The sequence below is a fragment of the Gossypium hirsutum genome, chromosome A03 (assembly GCF_007990345.1).
Source record: "Gossypium hirsutum isolate 1008001.06 chromosome A03, Gossypium_hirsutum_v2.1, whole genome shotgun sequence".
Taxonomy (NCBI): domain Eukaryota; kingdom Viridiplantae; phylum Streptophyta; class Magnoliopsida; order Malvales; family Malvaceae; genus Gossypium; species Gossypium hirsutum.
In genome coordinates this window covers 111,958,085-111,979,680 of record NC_053426.1, presented here as the reverse complement: position 1 = coordinate 111,979,680, position 21,596 = coordinate 111,958,085, and the positions used below count along the sequence as shown (strand labels likewise).

The window sequence follows — 21,596 nt, the reverse complement described above, 5'->3', positions numbered from 1 at the left end:
CTAAGCTTCGTATTGCCTGCTGGCTCTAGGCATGGTAACTTGGTTTTAACCCGGAACTTTGTCCCATATCCTCAATTTGATTTGATCATAAAAAGTTAAAAATATTAATTCGAATAACCTGAAATAGAATTGATCAAAACCTAAGTTGACTTGAATCCAAAATGATTGGAGTTTGAAATGACTAGAATCGAAAATGATTTGAATTGTGTAATAGCAGCTTAAAAATATTTGGTTCAAATTCGAATGGTCTAACTCAATATAATTTTGATTTCAATCCAAAATGATATGAACCTAAAATGATTTGAAATCTAAAAATTTTTAAAATCCGAATTGATGAATTTGTACTTACCTAAAGTGAAGAAACTTATATTTACAGAGAACCTTTCATGGTAAACATTGCTGGTGTTAGGTTATAAATACTTCCTGTTCTTTTTTTCACTCTTATTACCACAAATATAGAAGTATACATATATGCATATACATATATGTATATAAAACTTTTGCACATTACAACTAGGACTCTGACCAAGACAACAATTTTCTCTAAATTTTGAGGCAAAATAACTGTTGAAAAAACATATACATATACATATACTCAACAATTTAATCAAAATGCCAAACTCCCAAGGTTTTGTAGTCTTGGAAACTGAATAATTTACTAATAGTAAGGAATATATATTCATCTGTGGGGCTGAATATATAACCACGCCACCGACATCTTCGGATCGGTTACCCTTTTTACCAGCGGAATGGGTTCTGCAATCACATTCCAAGGAAATGAAATGTGAGAAGTAAATAAAAATATATGACTTGAAGTTTGCATGGTTTCTTATTAACTTACAAATCTCTTTTTCTTTTTGTTTTTCTTGTCAATGTAGGTCTGAAGTTCCTGTTGTTTATCACGAGCTTCCTCAAGTGCCTGCATAAGCAAAAGAAAGTTGAAATAAGTAATGAAATTTCGGATTCGTGTGAATGTATGCATGTATGTAGGTATGTATATGTATGCATGCATGTCTGTATGTATGTACCTTCTTAGCTGCAGATATCTCTTCTTCAAGGGTACAAACCCTGCTTAAAGCAGCATTCAACAGCTCCTCTTTCTCGGGCGGCATAGTTGCCGGCTGCCCCATAAGAACACTTACCTTGGATTCCAAGTCAGCCATACGTTCCATCATGGAATAGTAATCGGCGTAAGTGATTGGTGGTGCTAACGGAGGGGCATTACCTGAGATCATCGGGTTAGCATAGTAAACTTGACCACCACTGTACATAGTTGGTTCGTCTAATTTCCTTGGCATGTTGCGGGACAAGCGAAGCATAGTCATGATTCCCATAACAAATGCCATGATTCCTCCGAAAACATTGTTGCTCATTCCTGTAGTAACAACCTTCCCATCATCCTTCATATGGTAACTATCTGCAAGTTATAAACAAGTAAGCTGGTAATTTGACATCATAGGACCGTTTCGAATTAGCAAATATATATATATATACCTTTCAATATGGCAAAACTTTCATCTGCCATCAATTTAGGCCAGGAAGCATCAATACCCTTGTCAACCATCGGAATAACTTTGTCATAGGTAAAGGTATCCCGGGACTCGTTCTTAATCGGAGACTACAAATACATAAAGAAATGCATCATGAAACATGAATGCAATGCATTTTCAGACATGGCATGATAAGGAGTGCCACTTACTTCGGCAACAGGTGATAAAGGTGTGTTTTTGGCAATCCTTTCACCGGTGCCTGTAGCTGTTTCCACGTTGAATGAGCGACTCATCTTCGGTTTTGCAACATCGAATGTAAAGAAAAAAGGTTAGGCATTGATGATTGAAAATCGAAAATTCCTTTTCCTAGAAGTGAAAATACCTCTAGGCATGCTTTGTCGTCGACCCCAGACGTGTTCCTCCTCATGCACTTGGCCTCACCATTTTGAACCCTCTGCTTATACAGTGAAGTTATACATATGTTAGACACGTACTCATATACCATACTCATCCTATTTGAGATAATATAGCCAATACCTTTAATATTTCGGGATCGTTCCATGGACCCTTATCAGACAGCATGCAACCACCTTTATCGGAACAAGTACAGTTACCGCCCAAAAACTCTGGTAGTTCGCTGTTTAAAAACCGCAACCAAACAAATATTTATATATATATATAAAGAGAGAGAGAGAGACTGAAACACATATATACATATTAAGAGATACTCACTTAGCATCAATTACTTCAAGCAATTTGCTCTGGTATTTGTTACCCAAAACCTGATGAAAAGTATATACCATAAAGTTGTGTTGGCAACATTATGTATCGAGAACCGAATTCGGTTGATTCATACTTACATGGATTTTTGCAGTGGTCTTCGGGTCGAGGAAAGATTTAACCGTGCCCCATAAGAGCCTAAATCCCGAGCCGGCATTGATGATAAACATCCGGTTCAGAGTCTGCAAAAACATTGGTAAGCCATTTAATTAAGCTTCATCATGACTTAAAAAAAAATGTTTCATGACCATATGAAGTTATGACTACCTCAGGATAATTGTCACCGTCTATCTTTTGAAGTCGTTGAAGGAGATCCCGTGCAGCCTTGTTGAAGCTTTTAAGCCCCTGCAAAGTTCGTTTACGACGTATTAGAACACTGCAAACGAAGCAAGATTCAAAAACCGAGCAACAAAATCTTACGTACCACTCCTTCAACATCCAATATGGTTGTGCTTTGATCAATGTGTTTTTTGGCTACAATTGATGCAGCAGGGAATTTAATAGCAAAGGTCTTCTCGAACTCTTTTACGTGGTACTTTAAATAACGGTCGATTGTTGTTACTTGAGTCAGCTTATTAGCATCGACTTGACCAAGTCTTTCAATATAAACAGGTCGTCCGTCTTTATCGACTCCATGATATCCTTGTGGATAGCACTTAACCACCTCATCATATTCCTTGAACTCAAATTCCTTTACAAAGAAGAAACATAAGATTAGACATTTGCATCAATAGCTTGTGCAACAAGAAAGCAGCCTTACATCTGATTTACCTCCATGATCATGTCTGCTCCGCATTCTTTCCTCCATTGAAGCATATCAGCCCACATTTGCTTTGCTTTCTCGATTTCGAATTTCCTTGCCCTTAGAAACCTTAGCATCATATGATGATCATCATGTTTGGCGGGTAATAGTTCGTCTAAGACGAGTGCTTGGCGGAATGCATCGACGGCTTGTAACTCTTCGGCATCGAGGTTATCTTCTATGCTAACGATGGACATAACTCTGCTATGTCTCCTGGATTTCTTTTTAATGGAATGTCTGAACTTGCTTGAGGCATTGATTGCCTTTTTCTTAAGTGACCCAAGCCTTGTTTTCCTCTCATCCTCAGAGTTGTCAATATCAGACTTTTCATGACCTGCAAACATGACATTCAAAATATGTATCACTCGAACTCGGGACTTAATTGATTCATCAACCACCCTTGATATAATTAGATAGTAAGTTCGGGATTCGAATTTTGACAATTACAACAACCCCTTTCTCCTATTTCAACCATAACCAATGTTTCATATATAGCTTTTCGTAAATTCAATATTCGAATCTCAACATTTACAACCCTTTCTCCTATTTCAATCATAACCAATGTGTCATATTCATATTTTAGTAAGTCCAACATTTGAATCTCGACATTTACAAGAACCCCTTTCTCTTATTTCAACCAAAACCAATGTTTGATACACAATTTTCATAAATCTAAGATTCGAATCTCGACATTTTCAACAACCCTTTTCTCCTATTTCAACCATAAACCAATGCTTTCATATACATCTAAATCTAACATTAACGTTCATGAATCTCATAAATGATCTCAAAAAAGCTGCATTTTGGTTACACAAAAACTCACCCATTTTAGAAGTCAAGGTATCAGCCATGGTTACAAATTTTGGGAATGTCTTTCAGCTCCTACTTCAAACACAACTTGTGCAAATGTGTTCAAATATATAACCTGGCCAATTATACCTATAAATCACATAAAAAACAACTAAAAATTAAGCCATTGAAAACCAAAAGAAAAATGCCAAAAGGGTTGCCATGTTTCAACACATAAACATTAATATGATCATAAAACACAAAAAGTATATAAACAAATGCCTTATGCAGGGTCAAAACAAATTGCATACCATATGAAAGGAGGCTGAAGAGCAATAGAGAAAGGGAGAGGTGTATATAATCACCGATAAGTGCCCCCTTGGAATTTGTCTATAAAACACAAACAAGGCTGGATTGATATTGACATATTTAGATTTTTTTTTCTTTTTTGGAAGATTAGATTCTTATTAACGTTTACTAATCTTGACTAAGTCTAAAAATAAACATAAAATTTGTTGTTGTGTTTAGTTGTGGCCTTTATGTATGCTACACCATTCAAAAACATTTTGATACTTTAAAGTTCAAGTTTTTCTAAAAAAATCGATATATACATTATTTTATATGTATATTTAAACGAAACTAAAGATACCCAAATTAAAGAGATAGTCAGAAAATCATGAACATAACTCTCATTAAGATATCAAGTTGACTTTTGCCTGAGTGCTTCTCCACTAATAATTGCTCATTTTTGTTTTCTTTTTAGTTGCCGAAGGAGCATGATTTTTCATTAATTTTTAATTATATACTTAAAAAAGCTCTAATTTAATCAATCTGACTAGCACTAAGGTACTACATGTCAGCCATGTCTCCAATACTTTGATCTCAAAATTTTTTACATATAAATATATTTATATATTATGTCTAACAATATTTAATAATGTCATTGTGGATTTATTATATTATTTTTACAGCTCAATAAATATTGAAAATAGTGTTTATATTTATATAATAAATATATTATTTCTAACCATATTTAACAATATTATTTTGGGTTTATTATATTTTTTTTAAAGGTGTATAAATATTGGAAAATTGACTACTTGATAGCATGTAATCTCTAAAGTGTATTATTCTCAATATAAGAGGATTGTCAATATAAGAGGATATGGGTTCGAGTGCGCTGAAGTGCATTATCTTACTATTTATGGGTTGAGGAGGGACTATAGATAGTTTTAGACATTATGCTAAAAAAGAACGTGTGATCAGAACATATAATGGGATTGTTTATTAATCAAATTTGGTTTATCATTTTTATACTAGTGGGACTTATAATCTTATTAAGGAAAATGAATTTTATTAAGGGATAGTGATTTATTTGACCCTCTAACTTTACAAAAAAAAAAGGTCATTATAGTTCTTTATTTAATTATTCGTTTTTTTAGCCCTTAAACATGTATTTTTTGTCAAATTACCCTAAAATGGATGAAAAAGTTAGTGTTTGTTAATTTTGTTGATATGGCATACACGTGGATCACACATCAACATCTATTTAATTTTTTTAATTTTAAAACTTCAAAAAAACTATAAAAATTATTTTTAAAAAATAAAAATCGTAAAAATTATTTAAAATTATAAAAATTATTTTTTAAAAATAAAAATTAATTAAATGTTGACATGTCATCAATGTGACAATCCGTGTGTATGTCACATTAGCAAAATTAAAAAATATTTTTTAACTTTTTCATCCATTTTGGGGTGATTTGACAAAGTACAAGTTCAATGACTAAAAGAAATAAAAAAAATAAATGGAGGGCTAAAATAACTTTTTTTTGAAATGTTAGAGGGCCAAAAAGTAATTATGTATTTTATTAAAACATAAGATACTTAAAATTGGAACTAGTATTACTTTTCTTTTCATGGATATGTTATGTATAACTTAAGTTTTAATTTAAGAGAAATTATTTGGTGTACTGTCAGTGAAAATTTTACATTTTATAAGTAGGGTTAATGGTTAACAAATGTTTTATAGGGGTCATAGAAATGATGGAACCCACTATTTATTTATCCATTTATATTTACTCTTTTATTTTAGTTAATATGTTTTTTTTGATACCTAGTATCAATACAATTTCTTATTTCAAGGCGAAATGAAATGCCTAGAAAAAAGGAAAAATCGTGGATGGGACAGTTAGAGTAGCAATAGGTAGTGACTATTTTGTTGGTAAATTGATTATTTTATACCTGACATTTTAAAGGGTCAATATATTTGTCCAAACTCGAAAATATATTCGACATTTTGAGAGTATTATTTAAGCTAAAAAATGGTTTTAGGGAATAAAACGAGCTTCTTTTATAATATAAGCCGAGTTTGAACACTCATATTCAAGCTTCGAATTTAAATAGACTTATTTGTCAACTTTATATTTTTTATTTTTATTTCTATACATTTTACAAATTATATCATTTTAATAAATATATACATGCACGTAATTGAATCTTTACCGATCTAATCTATGAACACCTCTGGATTGAATTTTCGTACTCTTTTTTCTTCAAGATTTATCACGTTTACTTGATGATATTTGACAATTTCGTCCTTTTGTGTGAGGGTGGCCCCAATGAGGTCCCTTCACATTAACCAAAAGAATGTGTTGATGGGCTTGGATATGCATGGCCCACGATGTGCCTTAATGTTGAAAAAAATTCCAAAAATTGAAAATCGAATTAATTTTTAAAAAATATGAATCCAATAGAAATCCATATTTTATTTATTTCAAAATTAATTTTAATTTTTATATTTAAAATAGTGTAAATAACTTAAAAATATTATATAAATTTTTTAAAAGAGTTATATAAATGTTTTTTTATTATTATTTGAAAACAAAATATAATTTATAGAAGTGTGTTTGAAATTTTAACGGATTTAAAGATCGGCCTATTTTAAAATTTCATCTCTCTATTTTATAAAAATGGAAAAACTAGTTATTCTGTCTATTTTAATTTGGTAAGATTTGGTCATCGTACAGTAAGTAAATATTAAAAATTTGTCCAACTGGATAATAGTGTTAAACTTTGACGGTAAATCGTTAACCTGAAAATAAAGGCGAAGTCAAGAATTTCGTGTTAGTATATTGAGATAAAAAAAAGGAAATTAGAGAGAAAAACTAAAAATTCTATGTTATTGTATGTTAAGTCGAAATAATAATTTTCAAATGAGCTAAATATAAAATTGTGCCATTTAATCGGATGTCTACCCTTAACTTAAAATCAGCAATTCAACCATTTATATGTAAGTATACAATAAAATAATTACCCATAACTCCTCTCCAACCCTTAAATATGATGTAAGTATACCATTTAATCGGATGTCTACCCTTAAATATTAATTTCATTACAGATTCTTATCATATATGCTCTTTTTAATACAATGCCTAGAATTACCCATAACTCCTCTCCAACCCTTAAATATGAGGGTAATGCGCTTTAGCACACTCGAACCCACGTCTTCCTATACTGACAATAACACCGATACCAATAAAGTTAAGACTCAATCCGCACATATTTATCAAAAAATAACTAACTTCCAAAAATCATATTCTAATGGATGCTAAGATACCAACTTTTCAATTTTTATAAAATTAAAGGATATAAATATTTTTGAGTTTTTATTTTTATTTTATTGGTAGTGTTGATTGTGTTATATGCCTAACACTGTCAAAGTAATGAAAGCTAAGTTTATTGGTAATGATGGAATACCAAATCAAAAGGACATCAATGACCATATCAACCTCAAACCATGCCATCCACATTATTGTTGCATTTTATATGGCAAATTTTTGTAAACCATTTTAAGCATTTTAAATATATATTTTCTTAATATGAATTTTAGTTCACAATTTTCGTATTTTTTGGAATTTAGTTTATTTATTTTTTAAATTTAAAAGTTAAATTTTCAACACCATTGAAATTTTAAATCAGATTCATTACGATAACTTTTTTTAATTGACTATCAGGTGAATTTTCTTTTTCATTTCGAAATGTAACCCTACGAGTTTCACAAAATGATTTAAACAATATTATAAGTGAACCTAGACAAAGGTAATTATTAAAACACAAATAGACAAAAGGCCAGTTAAGATGGAAGGTGCGGTGCGGTGCGGTGCATTTAGTTTACTGTTTGTCTCACGTTACAGTATCGTTATAACATGTAATCTCATTGCCACCTAAGGGTGTGCAAATTTCGGGTATAACCGATTTAACTGACTGAACCGAATTAATTTGGTTAATCGACTGGTTAATCGAATTAATTCAGTCGAGGTTGGTAAATAATTTTTTGAAAGTTCGATTAACGGTTAATTCGGTTAATTTTTTTATATGTTTTAGACTTGTTTTAACCAAAAAAAAAACATATAAATTTCGGTTAACCGACTAAATTAATTAAAAAAGTTCGGTTCGGTTAATTTTTTTGAAAGATTTTCGATTCGGTTAACGTTTAATGGTTTAAAAAGTTTGATTAATTCGGTTAATGCTAGTTTGGGCCAGTTAATCGATTAAACACCCCTACTGCTACCGTTGTTTTTACATGTGAGTAAAATTCTTAAAAAGTTTTTTTTTCTTTTTTTGAAAGAAAAATTCTTAGGTTAAATTTCTTATGAATGGAATTATTTAATTTATGTATGTCAAGCAAAATACAAAATCATTTAAATGATGGTGACTTGGACGGCTGAGGTTGCATTTCCCTGATTGATCTTTGATTGCTGGACTTGGGAGTAATTAAGACGTTCAAGCAATTCTCTATCCGAAACAATGGTCTAATTCTCATTTTAGTCCCTTTTACTGTTCAAAAATTAGGGATTTAGTCCTATTAATGTAGTTGGACATAATTTAATCGCTTTGTTTTTATAACATTATTAATTAGTTTAAATAGTTAGCATAGTTAATTATCCTAGTTAAAGCACTCATGTGGATTTATCAATATCACGAATTCCAACTTATTATGTCTTGTTGGAAACTATACTACTGCAAAATAAATTCGTTAGTATTGATTGAAAAATAAACCAAGATTAAATAAATAAAGTATTATTGTGCTGTGTAAGAATCACTACATTGGAAACGAATTCGCCTTGATTGGTGTAATCGTATAGTGAACGTCGTCCCCCAAGATTAACACGGTTCTTCAATTTGTACACTTGAATAAGGAAGGTAGAACTCAATTGAACTCAATTGGTATTGCTCTTTTGAAATAATTTGAAAATAGAATTAATCGAAAAAATCACACTAGGATCAATTCCCAGTAAAATTCAGAAATGTCATAGACGATCCCGCTTAAAACCCAAACTCATAGACAAAATTTCTTCTAATGCAATTTAAGGAAAATTCTAAAGTTTTAGAAAGAATCAGAGAGAGTCTAGAGAGAATAGAAGAAGCTTCGCTTTTCAGTTGGGTGTAAAATGAATGAAAAATGACTACTATTTATAAAATTTTGGAAGGGGCAAAATATAATTTAACAATGGCAAAAATGGTAATATTTTCATGTAACGGCTAGAAAAATATTTAATATTTTTGTAATTGTAAACAACAATTTGTAACGGTTAGAAATAATGGTTTGTAACTGCTGAAATAAATTTGCATTACTAATATGCCTTAGGTATCCAAGTCCTAGCGTCATCATCGCTCTACCTCTAACATCATTTTTCATTAATCGATCGTACACCACAAAAAAAAAAACTATTTCCTTACTACTCTTGTTTCCCAACTCAGGTTATTAAAGACAACTTCGAAAATCCTTAAATCTAGCCTTTTAACCTAAAATAATCTTCAAATTTCATTATTGACTATCAGATCGATCATCAAATGAATTCGAGGCTTATTTTTCACCATGCAACTCGATATTTTTATAAACTTATTTCCAATTAATGTTAATTAAAAAAAATCATGCCATTATTTTAATCAGAGTAGTTACATATGCTAACCGTTTGAACTAACTACTGATGTAAAGGATCAAATTATGTTAAATTAAAGTAAAAAGACTAAATGTAATACTCTAGTATAGTAGAGGGACCAAAATCAAATTTTAACCCTAAAAGATAAAATAACTCTTTTGAACATTGACGGTATCTAAAGCAATCGCTACCAAGTGGATGATCAAGATTAATGCTACAAAGTAACCAATGTATGCACGACACGTGCCATGTAATAATTGGCTAGTTATGGATTTTCCCGCCTTTGGGTCGTAAATAACTAAATATTCCCTTTTTATTTTCTTTTCCTTTGCTTTTACTCTTTTTGTATTAGCGATTTCGTACGTTCATGGGTCGCATCTAAAAGGGACGAAATTACCTTTTTGCCCTCACCGTGTGTGAGTTTTTTCAAAAATAAAAAATGAAATGATTAAATACATTTAAAAAACTTAAAATGTTAATTTTTTTAATTGAATTAGTATATTGTTAGTTGATAAATTGAAAAATTAAGTGTTTAAATTTAGTGATAAAATTTAAAATTATACATAAATTTTAATTTTGTGTAATTATATACATAAAATTTTGATTATGATTCAAATGTATACATGAAATTTTAATTTTGTTTCGACCATACACATATTAAAAAATAAATGCATCAATTTATTTTCGTATTAAATAAATATAATTATTTGTGTATGTAATATATAAGTATAAAATGATATTATATTAATAATTGTGTTAATAATTTATGCGAAAAAATTAAATCAAATTTTCATTTATAGATTTGCACAAATTCAAAATTTATGTATAAAATTATATATTACAGCAAAGTTCATGTATAATTTTAAAATTTATCCTCAAAATTTAAATACTGAATTTTTAGACTAAATGCTCAAATTAGGATTGTTTGGTTGAACCTTTCAAACTATCATATAATGGTCAAATCTTTGAATATCAACATTCACCTAAGTCAAATAAGTTTGCAGCAAAAATTAAGTCAGTACTGATACGTTTAGAATAAAACACATGATAACCGAATAAGATATCACTTGAAAAGAAAAGAAAAACATAATTTAAAACTTAATATACGATATTTGAAAAGTTATTATTTTTGAGCAAATTCAAAAAAAAATAGCCTTTATTTAACATCTTTAGGGTTCAATATTTATTAAAATATGTCGATTAAGTTTTAGCTCGATTGACATGTATATTGTTATCAATGTAAGAGGACGTGAATTCGAGTATGCTAAAGTGTATTATTATTCTATTTATCTATAATCAAAACCTATAATTATTTAATTTTAATTTTATAAATATGATATTTAATATTATTTAAATATTTTATTTTCAATAAAATTCATTTATTCCAAATGTAATTTAAAAAAGCTTAAGATTTTCAACTTTGTTGAAAATTCAGTACTAATTAAAAATTCAACATCATTATCAAACATATATAAAAAATTAAACATTAAATTTTAAATATATATTTACAATTTTTTCAATTAAATAAAAAATTCAAGACATATTCTTAAAATTTTTTAAAATTATTATATAAATAAAAATATATTTTTATAAAAAAAGAGCCTAACTTTTTAGATTCATTAATAATAAATAATAAATTAAAAAAGGAAATAACTTAAATATTTGTATTAGTCATAAATATAAAGAAAAAAAAAGCCTTGGCGCTTGGCGGCACTCCGCGTCTCGTCAACAAAGCAATTTTTGTATTTTTCTTGGTGTCTTTTTCATTTCTTTTCATTTTAAATTAAATTTTTCAAAAAAAAAAAAAACTCTCTTTCTTCTACCTACTAAATACTGATTCTCCACTCAACTACCATTTTTATTTTCAAAAACTCCCCTAAAAAAGAAACCCTAATTTCTCTGTTTCTTTTTGTTTTATTTTTATAAGTAGAAGAAGAAGTGGAACCTTTCCCGGTTGCTGATAGTAGATTTCGTGCTTCCGTCTCCGATCGGTCGGTAATTTATTCGCATTTCTCATTTTTTAAAATAATTTTTTGGATTTCTTTAGTTTATTTTTTTATTGAAATGTTTCCTGACTGGATTAGACTTGAGAGAGCTGGTTTGATTTGCCTGGTTCCATGAATGTTTTGTAAAAAAAAAAAGAGTGGAATGTTTGGTAGAGGTGAGATTATCGATGAGTTTGATTTTTTTTAAAAATTTTTTAACCTGTGAATTTGCTATGGAAAATCTCATCTATTGTTGTCATTATTTGTTAAAAATATATAGGAATTTTCTGCTTTTGTTTTTCTTGAAAAATATTTGTTCTATGCGTTTATTTTTAAATTATTATTTTAGTTTTCTGTCTCTCACAAGCAGTGATAGTTCGAATCTTTTTTGCTCTGATATATATATCTTGAATATGAATTTTGTGCATTATTTTATTATACGTGTTAGATTAATTTTTTTTAAAAGAGAAGTAAACAGAGAAATGAGCGGTTAAAGCTGATGTTCTTTGGTGATTTTAGTGACCCTTGTGACTATTGTTTAAATAGGGTTTGACTATGATCAAAGAGTTGTTTACATTTTTTTTTTCACTTTTAGTCTTGTTTCTGATACAGGTTTTACCGCACGAAGTTGGCTGTGCGGTTTAATTTGGAAGCCTATTTTGTTGATTTTCTGTTTTTGTTTTTAGTTCGATTATGTCTGCTGATACCATGGTGAGCATTCCTAATGGAAACAGCAATGGAAATGGCAATGTCCAACCTGAGCCACGGCGAACTTACCAGATCGTTGTGGCTGCGACTAAAGATTGGGGTATTGGTAAGGATGGGAAGTTGCCTTGGAAATTGCCTTCTGATCTCAAATTCTTCAAAGATGTCACTCTGACTACATCAGACTCTGGGAAAAAGAATGCAGTCATAATGGGTAGAAAAACATGGGAAAGTATTCCCCTACAATATCGGCCTCTTCCAGGTCGTCTTAATGTTGTTCTGACTCGTTCTGGAAGTTTTGATATTGCAACTGCTGAGAATGTTGTTATATGTGGAAGCATGACATCTGCTTTGGAATTATTAGCTGCTTCTCCTTATTGTCTTTCAATCGAGAAAGTGTTTGTAATAGGTGGTGGCCAGATATTTAGGTGCAGAGCATACATTTTAATTGTTTGCTAGATCTCTTAATTCATTCTTTTTCTCCCCTCTTTTCTTATATGCACTACCTTTTTGATGCAGGGAATCCCTTAACGCAGCTGGATGTGATGCTATTCACATTACAGAAATTGAGACGAGCATTGAATGTGACACTTTTATGCCTGCCATTGATTCTTCTGTATTCCAGCCTTGGTACTCGTCATTTCCTGTGGTGGAAAACAACATTCGGTATTGCTTCGCAACGTATGTTCGTGTGAGAACCTTTGCAGTTGAGCATTTCAGCCAGGACTGCGATCAGGTCCTTGATAATAAACTAGATTCCTCTAAGTTTGAGATTCAGAATTTCTCTTTCCTGCCCAAGATGATTTTTGAGAAACATGAGGAGTACTTGTACCTAAATATGATTCAAGATATCATATCTGAGGGTAATCTGAAGGGTGACAGGACCGGGACTGGTACTTTATCAAAGTTTGGTTGCCAGGTAATCTGTAACTCTAAGTTAAAGTCCTGTCTGTCTTGCTTGTGGAAATTGGCTTCCAGTGATCCTTTTTTGGGTCTGTGATTGCTGATTAACATACTTTTTCTGTACTATCGACAGATGCGATTCAACCTGCGAAAGACTTTTCCGCTTCTGACAACTAAGGCATGTATATTGCTATTATTAGGTTTATGTAATGATTACATACTTGAATTGTAATGGAGCTAGGCCTTCTGTATATTATTTTCAGTATTGATCAAACAGATAAATTGATTTGCATTAGTATCGATTTGTCTCCAGAAAGTATTCTGGAGAGGTGTTGTTGAAGAGCTGCTCTGGTTCATCAGTGGCTCAACCAATGCCAAGGTAATAATTTCTTGAACAACATGCTCCATTTACTTTGCTAGACTTATTTTATGCTTCCATAAATAAAGGTAGAGCTACTATTCTCCAATTTTTCCCCCTGATATTTTATTAGTTTCTCGTAGAGGTCATTTTAGGCTTTTAGTATTTTCTATGGGCCTTAAATATTTTTATTTCCTATTCCAAAAATGCATTGATCATATTTTCATCAATAACAGGTCCTTCAAGAAAAGGGCATTCATATATGGGACGGTAACGCGTCCAGGGAGTTTCTTGACAGGTATCATTAGACTCTTTTGCTATCAATTTCTACTGTTTTTCCTATTGTTACTAACCTCTGAATCGCCAATCTCAGTATCCGGTTGACTGATAGGGAGGAGGGTGACTTGGGACCTGTGTATGGGTTCCAATGGAGACATTTTGGTGCCAGGTTGGTGGATTTCATCTTTCCTATTCTTGGCTGGCGATTCATATTTCTGCTACGGTGTTACTTCATTTGTTTTGTATTTGATCTTTTCCAGGTATACTGACATGCATGCTGACTACACCGGACAAGGATTTGATCAGTTGTTGGATGTTATTGACAAGATTAAGAATAATCCAAATGATAGAAGGATTATACTCTCAGCCTGGAATCCTTCTGATCTTAAACTGATGGCACTTCCACCTTGCCACATGTTTGCTCAGGTTAGTATTGAGTTGTGATTTTTTTTTTTGTCTCTGCTTTCTTTGTACTTAAATTAAGCCTTGTCCAATATGAATGTTTTCAGTTCTATGTAGCAAATGGGGAGTTATCATGTCAAATGTATCAGCGCTCTTGTGACATGGGCTTGGGTGTGCCATTTAATATTGCCTCTTATGCTCTTCTGACTTGCATGATTGCTCACGTTTGTGGTATGATTTTGCCACTGAAACCGATACTACATGCCACAATTGTATGATTGTAAAAACCTATCTTAATTTTTTTCTTCTATCAGATCTTGTTCCAGGTGATTTCATCCACGTGCTTGGTGATACTCATGTTTATAGCACTCATGTCAGGCCCCTGCAAGAGCAGCTTCAGAAACTGCCAAAGCCTTTTCCGGTGAGTATAGTGTGAGGCATTTCTAGTTCACCACCTCATTCCTTGTAGAGTATTTTCTTACCATATTGAAATGCAGATTTTGAAGATCAATCCCGAGAAAAACAATATAGATTCCTTTGTGGCTTCTGATTTCAAACTCATAGGCTATGATCCTCACAAGAAAATAGAGATGAAAATGGCTGTATAGAGCTCTATTTTAGGTTCTGTAAACCCAGAGTCTCCAGTCGAATTTTGGACAGCATCTTCTCAGTTTTAAGGTAAACTTATGATTTTGATTACACTATATTAAGTTGGTGTGCATCCTTTTCAGTTTCCATATAGATGCTCTGTTTTTAGCTACTTGTTTCGACCGAACACATTGTTTTGATAATGCTTACGTATGGTTTTTAGCAGTGTGGGTCATACATGCTGCTAAATAGTTTCATTCGATTCCATCGCAGCATTTGACTTGCACAAAAATGAACAATTTTTTTCTGCGAGACTGACTGTTTATGTTGTGCGATATTTTCAGGGTCAGTTACTGGAGGCTTATGGTGATGTAATGACTTATACCGATAGCAAAATAAAAAAAAAGAAGAAGATTTGCTAGTTGGATACAATTTGAAGATGATATGTAGTGAGAATCCTTTAGTTCCACATGGTTGTTGGGTGGTTCTAAGGTGATTTAGGATACTGTATTTTCTTGTCCTGAAAGTTTATGTTTTATCATTTTTTTTGAGGTTTCATGTCACATGAATCAATCACTTTCTCTGAATTTGCCTTAACACATTCTTGAAATAGACTCTGGGATTTGAAAGACCAAAATGAAAGTGTTTTATTTTCTTTTTTGGTGCATTATTTGAATCAATTTCTATAAATGGGTTTGAATTAGTCTTTTTAGCTAAAGTATCATGGAAGTCCTTGTACTATAAGTCGGATTGCATTATCCCTCATTATTCAAAGTTTTTGTAAGTTAGATTAAGCGTAAATTAGTCCTTTTGTTAGAAAATCAATTCATTTTTATTGTTAAAAGTAGGTTCGTGTATGTCAGCATGAGGAGGTATGTAATTATCTGGTTATTTCATCAACCGTGTTAGTTTTTGACAATAGAATTGGATGAAAGTTTTAACAGAAAAGATAAATTTTCTCTTTGATATAATGTATGTCAGCATGAGGAGGTATGTAATTATGTGGATTAATTTGTTCATTTTTTAAATAGAGTAAAATGCAATTTGACTCTTAATACAAGAATTTCTATGATACTTTCATCGTCTATTTACGATTTATCACTGATTCGAACTTCAACTTCTTCTTTACCTTTTGCTGGAGGAAGTCAATTAGGCCTTTCAATGCAGCTTCAGGATCCTCATTCATAAGTAACTGCTCACCAATTTCTGCAGGTGTCACTGATGTTTTAGCCAACAGCTCTTTGGTTATGGACATAAGAGGGTGATGATCATTTACCCCAAGGTAATTAACTGCCAATGTGTCGAAACCACTAGGGCTGCAGTACGACATATGGATATGAACATCCATCCGACGTGGTCGTAACAGAGCCGGGTCTAATCGGTCTTTATGGTTCGTTGTGAACACTATGATCCTCTCTTCTCCACAGCTTGACCAAAGTCCGTCGATAAAATTCAGCAATGCAGATAGTGTCACCTATGGAAAACAGAAACATAAAAGGTTGATCTAAGAACTTTTAAGAACTTAGAAAATTTTTTTTGGTCATTAGCTTGTTAATGGTAGTAGTTTTAAAATTTTCGTGGTAACAACTTTTAAGTTTTAACTTTTTAACATTTATATATTCTGTCAATTTAGTCTTTATTCTAAAAATATTTAACTTTTAATATTAATGTATTGTGTAATTTGGTCTTTTTTCTATTTTTTTTCTATTTTTTTCATTGAAGGTTAATTTTAAATGAATGAGAAATGATAAAAATTATAATTTTGGATTTTGAGTGTTTTCATTTTTTTGGGTATATTTTTAATCAAATTTAGTTGATAAATTTATTTTTTTAGTTTTTTATGTGAAAGGTTCATAAAAAAAGTAAAATTGCAAAAAAAAAATTATGTGTTGAGAGTTAAATTTTTTCAAAAATAATATTAAACTCACACAATGTATAAATGTTAAGATTAAAAACTGTAATTTAAAAAGCTTACTTGGCTTGTTCTGTTCGGCTTGATAGCAACACCGAGTTGTGGTTCGATTTGCCGATCATGCAACTCAAGGCCGCAATCGATATCCTCGACTACGAGTACCGATCGGTTTCCAGTTGCGATCAGTACTCTTCGGAGATCAGAGTTTCTATGAATATGAGTGAGTTCCAAGTCGTAAATGTCGAAGTTGAGATAATTTGCCATCGCGGCGATCAAACTCGATTTACCGGTACCAGGAGGGCCATACAACAAATACCCTCGTTTCCATGCCTTCCCTACTCTCCTGTAATAGTCTTTCCTCTTCACAAACCTCTCAAGGTCTTCCATTATCGTTGCTTTGAGTTCCGTATTCATTACCAGTATTCCGAAATTCGCAGGGTGATCGAGTTTGATCGGTTGCCATGTTTCAGCTCCACCAACGTATCTTCTCATATGATCATTACCCAAAGTATGTAGCTTCAATGTCTTTTTCTCTTCCATTAAATGCTTTGATTCTTTCAACACGAAAGGCAAATACGGATCCAAAACCTTCTCCTTATGTTTCTTATGAAAACTAAGCACGAAAGATCGTTTTTCGGACCGAACATTCGAAGACTGACCTTGAAACACAACGTTTTTCGACTCAACTTGTCTTGTAACTTGTCTCCATTTGAACTTCACCCCTCAAAAACATCAACAGTTTCTTGGTTTTTGCTTTTTGGCCATGGAAACCACAATCTTAGTCTCTTTTTCACCCATGCTTACCTTATAAAGCTTCATGGAAGAACAGGTTTTGGTACCTAAATAGATTTCAGCAGCTTTATATATCTGATTTCTCGTTAAACCGTCGAATTCTTCGATGATTAAAATTGTCTGAAAGGAAAAAGTTTTGAAAAACATACTTATGTTGTTAAAGATATAAGCTTTAAGTTCATATGGTAATAGGTTACGAGCTACTGTTTGAATAACCATGGCTGAAGCAGCAAATGAAGCTGCTGTTGACATAACTGTTTGGGCTGAGGGCATGTTGTTTTTGGCAAACATGTTTGGTGGATGTTTTCTTCTTCTTCTTGGTTTTGCCTCTATCAATGGCTTTCTTGTAGCTGCCATGGATTTAAGATTTAAATGCAGATTGTGTGATGACAAAAACAAGAGTTTCGATTTTGGTAATAATTTTGTAGGAAGGCTGTCTTTCGATTCTCCCCAAGTTCATGCTTTTGTATGTATTTGGGGTTGAATAGATTTGAATACATTTGGCACTTGTCCTTCTCTTGCCATATGCAAACAAATGAAATTCATGTTTGAATCCATTTTAGTTTCATGGAGTCACAGAATTTAGGTTAGATTCTGGTTTTTATTATTTATTATATTCATTTAATCCTTACAATTTAATTTCTCATAAATTTATCAATTTCATTAATTAATCTAAATAAAAATAAAAACAAAATATTTAAAATTTTTTTATTTTTGTCGCATATCAAAATGTGAGGTTCAGATGTGTTATCATGCTATTGATTATTAGTGCCATATCATCATATTTTAAGAATTTTAGTTAGTTTCCTAAGAAAAAATCAAGCTAACTTACAGTTTTCAAATTTAATTATTAGATAGGTCCCTTAGTTACCAAATAAATATAAATATTCCCTAGAGTTAATATACAAAGTTTAATCTCTCCGACTAGAGTTGTCCATGAGCTGAGCTCTAACAAAATTGTAGACTCGATTAATATTCGAAAAATGGGTCTAAATTTTTGTCCAAGCTCAACACGGATAAAAATGTTAAAACCTGGACCCGATCCATATTAAAATTTTTTAAATAAAAAAATTTAAAAAATATAATACACCAAATGCACTAAAAATATTAAAATAAATATTTCCCATCAAATTGAAAATAAATAAAAAATATTATTTATATTTAAATAAAACTAAGATAAGTGCAACTTAATAAGTAAATACATCTAAAATAGTAGCAAAATAAATAATAAAATAATTATTATATAATATTCAAACATTAACAATAAAATAATAGCAAAACAGTCACAAAAAAATTAAAAAAAACAGCAACATGAAAAAATAACAACAAAACAACAGCTTATTTTACTCACCCAGATTTTGACTTGATTTTATGTTTTCTATCCTGATACTACTCCAAACCCAATTCTAGAATTAGATGGAAACTCGACAATTTGTGTTATTTTGCCATCCCTATTCTAGTGCATTTTCAGATTGATAATTAACTTCAACCATATTTCATGCCCATGAAAGAGTGTATGTATGTATGTATGTATGTATGTATCCACATGATGGCATAAGAAGAATGAACAAAGTGCAAGCTATTAGGAGGAAAAAGTCTGCCATAGAAAGACCCAGCAACACCTGTAACGAAGCATTTGTTTTTGCCTTTCTCTATCTCCACTCTCTCGTAAAAGCAACGCAACAAGTGCTTAAAAATGGCGTTGAAATCATTACCAGGAAGATCATTCAAGAAAGCTTGTAAACATGGCGGTGGATGCTTCAACCTTCGGCATGTTTCGTCGATGATGTCTATGATTTCAGAAACCACTAAAAAGAGCATTGGGTCCAGCTGAGCAACCGAAATCTGCAAAGTTCAACCACTCTTTAGCACCAGGCAGCATTGCATTGTAAAGCTCTGTTATGTTTTACTCGTTCAACTCTAAATTTAATAGAAACCAATGTGGAAAAAAGATTGAAATGAAATACGAGATAGTGAAAGATAGTGAGAGAGAGAGCGTATGTATATATATAACTTGATGAGAAGAACTGTTGCCGTAGCTATATTTTCCCACTCCACCATTCATGTGTAGAACTTTATCTCTAGTTTCTTTTCACTTTTTGATTGTTTTAGATTTGATTTATTTTCATTGTATTTATAGACATTATTATCTACCTATATTTATTTGAACAATCTGCTGAGGGACATCAAACAATCCCGAGGATTTGAAAAAAGTCAGGAGGAAAAGAAAAATCCGCATTTAGGGTTCTTTTGGATGGCAAAAAGAGTTCGTGTTTCAAGGCAAAAAATCCCCCGTTGAAGGTAGAGGTTGTCTTTGGATCGTACTAGTGAGGTGAGATTCAATCAATTGACCATAGTTTTTTAACTGAGACTAAAGGGTCCGATAGAGTTTGCTTAGATGTGATATTAACACATTTTATAATCATAGACAGCTCAAGATAGAAGCAAAAGAATGACTTGGTTTTTAATAACAAGGACGGGAAGGGTTTGGAGGCTTTGTTCCTTTGTAAAATGAGATCCATGTTCTGGATCAATGCCTTGGAAGGCCATGAATCGATTAAAGAAGCATGCTGGTGGATCTGTCCTCTCTTTTGTGACTTGGGTGCCTCGATTTCTCGGTACAGAGGTAGTATTTCTTGGACTCCTCCTGCTTCGAATTCGTTTAAATTCCTCGTCTCGTGGCAAACCGGGACCGTCTGGCCGTGGAGGTGTTTTAAGGTCTCTGGCCCTTTAGGTGTTCTATGCTCTAATAGTGCCGAACTCCATGCAGTTTTCTCTCTTTGCTTCTTCCCAATGGTCTCGATGCATGTCTAGTGATTGAGTCTGATTCAATATAAGAATGGTCGACCTTGGAAACTATGGAGGATCTTTTTCCATCGGTGACATTAACAGTATATCTGTTAATCATGTATAGCTGATTCCCTTGCTAAACTTGGTGTTAACAGGCCAGTCCTCTTTGTGGCTTGGTTGTAGCTTCTTGCACGTTTGTACTTTTTCCTTTTATTAATAAAATCAATTTTGCTTAGCAAATATATATATATAAAATTTTAAATAAACTATTGTGAATAAATTTTAAATTTTTCAACGTTAAAATAAAATTTCAATTATTTTTATTATTAAACTAAAATTCATTAATTGAGTAATTTTATTAAATTAAATATTAATTAATTTTGTCTATTAATTTTTTTTATTTACATTGAATTGAATTTTTTTTAAGAATGAAATATTGGTCAACCCATATTTTTCCTTTAAAAGTTCTAAAATTAATTATTCAATATTTTTTATTGAAATAAAATATTGGTTAATTTTACTATCAATAAAATTCAAGTACTTATTAAAGTAAAATTTTAATTGATTTTTATTAAATTAAAAGTGGACTAAATTTTCTAATGATTGAAATTTTTAATTTTTTTTTTAAATTTGGATATTCGACGTGGATTTGAATTGTAATAATCGGATAATCAACTTGACACGAACTAGTTTGCACTAAATCGATTTTTTGTGTTGTTGAGTAATTTTGTCTCATATCTTTTTAATGGAAACATTCGAATATTTATATATACTATCACTGTTCATGACTTGATCTCACTATTCCTAAGACTAACCCATTGAGTGGACCTCAAGCATGCTGGGCACATGCTCCATTCTGGGTTGCCTACCAGAGCACGTGGTCTCCATCCTGCGAGCTCCTTGGATACATGCGAATAGAGACCGCAAGCTCCCCTTGCTATCCTTTTACTATTCGCCTCAAATACATCCATCTAGCAGGTCGTTAGTAGGCGACTCAAATCCTATATGAAATTTAGTTCGGTGACTACTAATGTATAACAATTTTCGTTAAATCACATACAACAATCGATTAAGACTAA

General features: G+C 31.6%; 4 protein-coding genes across 6 annotated transcripts; 1 reads left to right on the top strand and 3 right to left on the bottom strand.

Annotated features, from left to right (window-relative positions):
- Window positions 1–405: 405 nt before the first annotated feature.
- Window positions 406–4,301, bottom strand: LOC107927949 (phosphatidylinositol/phosphatidylcholine transfer protein SFH3). The gene is made up of 14 exons (XM_016859086.2): window positions 4,173–4,301; window positions 3,896–4,011; window positions 3,042–3,406; window positions 2,695–2,961; window positions 2,538–2,615; window positions 2,351–2,452; window positions 2,223–2,272; window positions 2,028–2,127; window positions 1,873–1,944; window positions 1,700–1,783; window positions 1,495–1,618; window positions 1,029–1,417; window positions 842–919; window positions 406–756 (listed from the first exon to the last, which is right to left on the bottom strand). The coding sequence occupies exons 2-14, from the start codon at window positions 3,921–3,923 to the stop codon at window positions 739–741; spliced, it is 1,755 nt and encodes a 584-aa protein (XP_016714575.1). The 5' UTR covers window positions 3,924–4,011; window positions 4,173–4,301; the 3' UTR covers window positions 406–738.
- A 7,283-nt stretch (window positions 4,302–11,584) lies between these two features.
- Window positions 11,585–15,678, top strand: LOC107927990 (bifunctional dihydrofolate reductase-thymidylate synthase). 3 transcript variants are annotated; one of them, XM_041102719.1, is made up of 12 exons: window positions 11,585–11,798; window positions 12,401–12,921; window positions 13,013–13,412; window positions 13,530–13,574; window positions 13,710–13,775; window positions 13,991–14,052; window positions 14,128–14,202; window positions 14,294–14,459; window positions 14,543–14,666; window positions 14,750–14,856; window positions 14,933–15,113; window positions 15,368–15,678. In XM_041102719.1, the coding sequence occupies exons 2-11, from the start codon at window positions 12,482–12,484 to the stop codon at window positions 15,041–15,043; spliced, it is 1,596 nt and encodes a 531-aa protein (XP_040958653.1). In that variant the 5' UTR covers window positions 11,585–11,798; window positions 12,401–12,481; the 3' UTR covers window positions 15,044–15,113; window positions 15,368–15,678. The 3 variants fall into 3 exon arrangements, with proteins under 3 accessions (XP_040958653.1, XP_040958655.1, XP_016714626.2); XM_016859137.2 differs by having other exon boundaries at window positions 11,615–11,794; window positions 12,475–12,921; XM_041102721.1 differs by lacking the exon at window positions 14,543–14,666 and having other exon boundaries at window positions 11,610–11,794; window positions 12,475–12,921.
- A 1,293-nt stretch (window positions 15,679–16,971) lies between these two features.
- LOC107927886 (protein HYPER-SENSITIVITY-RELATED 4-like) lies at window positions 16,972–18,084 on the bottom strand. Its single transcript, XM_041095736.1, has 2 exons — window positions 17,877–18,084; window positions 16,972–17,657 (listed from the first exon to the last, which is right to left on the bottom strand). The coding sequence occupies exons 1-2, from the start codon at window positions 18,082–18,084 to the stop codon at window positions 16,972–16,974; spliced, it is 894 nt and encodes a 297-aa protein (XP_040951670.1).
- Window positions 18,085–19,212: 1,128 nt separating this feature from the next.
- LOC107927887 (probable jasmonic acid carboxyl methyltransferase 1) lies at window positions 19,213–21,488 on the bottom strand. The gene is made up of 2 exons (XM_016859010.2): window positions 21,333–21,488; window positions 19,213–19,572 (listed from the first exon to the last, which is right to left on the bottom strand). The coding sequence occupies exons 1-2, from the start codon at window positions 21,486–21,488 to the stop codon at window positions 19,213–19,215; spliced, it is 516 nt and encodes a 171-aa protein (XP_016714499.2).
- Between the last annotated feature and the right edge of the window lie 108 nt (window positions 21,489–21,596).

Bases quoted from the DNA above. Each gene is read 5' to 3' on its own strand.
- LOC107927949 (XM_016859086.2), bottom strand. From the start codon at position 3,923: ATGGCTGATACCTTGACTTCTAAAATGG. The intron at 3,407-3,895 runs GTGAGTTTTTGT...TCATGTTTGCAG, and splicing joins TACCTTGACTTCTAAAATGG to GTCATGAAAAGTCTGATATT. The intron at 2,453-2,537 runs GTAGTCATAACT...ATGTTTTTGCAG, and splicing joins ACGGTGACAATTATCCTGAG to ACTCTGAACCGGATGTTTAT.
- LOC107927886 (XM_041095736.1), bottom strand. From the start codon at position 18,084: ATGGCAGCTACAAGAAAGCCATTGATAGAGGCAAAACCAAGAAGAAGA. The intron at 17,658-17,876 runs GTATGTTTTTCA...GATGTTTTTGAG, and splicing joins TTATATCTTTAACAACATAA to GGGTGAAGTTCAAATGGAGA.
- LOC107927887 (XM_016859010.2), bottom strand. From the start codon at position 21,488: ATGGATGTATTTGAGGCGAATAGTAAAAGGATAGCAAGGGGAGCTTGC. The intron at 19,573-21,332 runs GTTAGTCTTAGG...TGAACTTTGCAG, and splicing joins GCTTGAGGTCCACTCAATGG to ATTTCGGTTGCTCAGCTGGA.
- LOC107927990 (XM_041102719.1), top strand. From the start codon at position 12,482: ATGTCTGCTGATACCATGGTGAGCATTCCTAATGGAAACAGCAATGGA. The intron at 12,922-13,012 runs GTGCAGAGCATA...TTTTTGATGCAG, and splicing joins GGTGGTGGCCAGATATTTAG to GGAATCCCTTAACGCAGCTG. The intron at 14,460-14,542 runs GTTAGTATTGAG...GAATGTTTTCAG, and splicing joins CTTGCCACATGTTTGCTCAG to TTCTATGTAGCAAATGGGGA.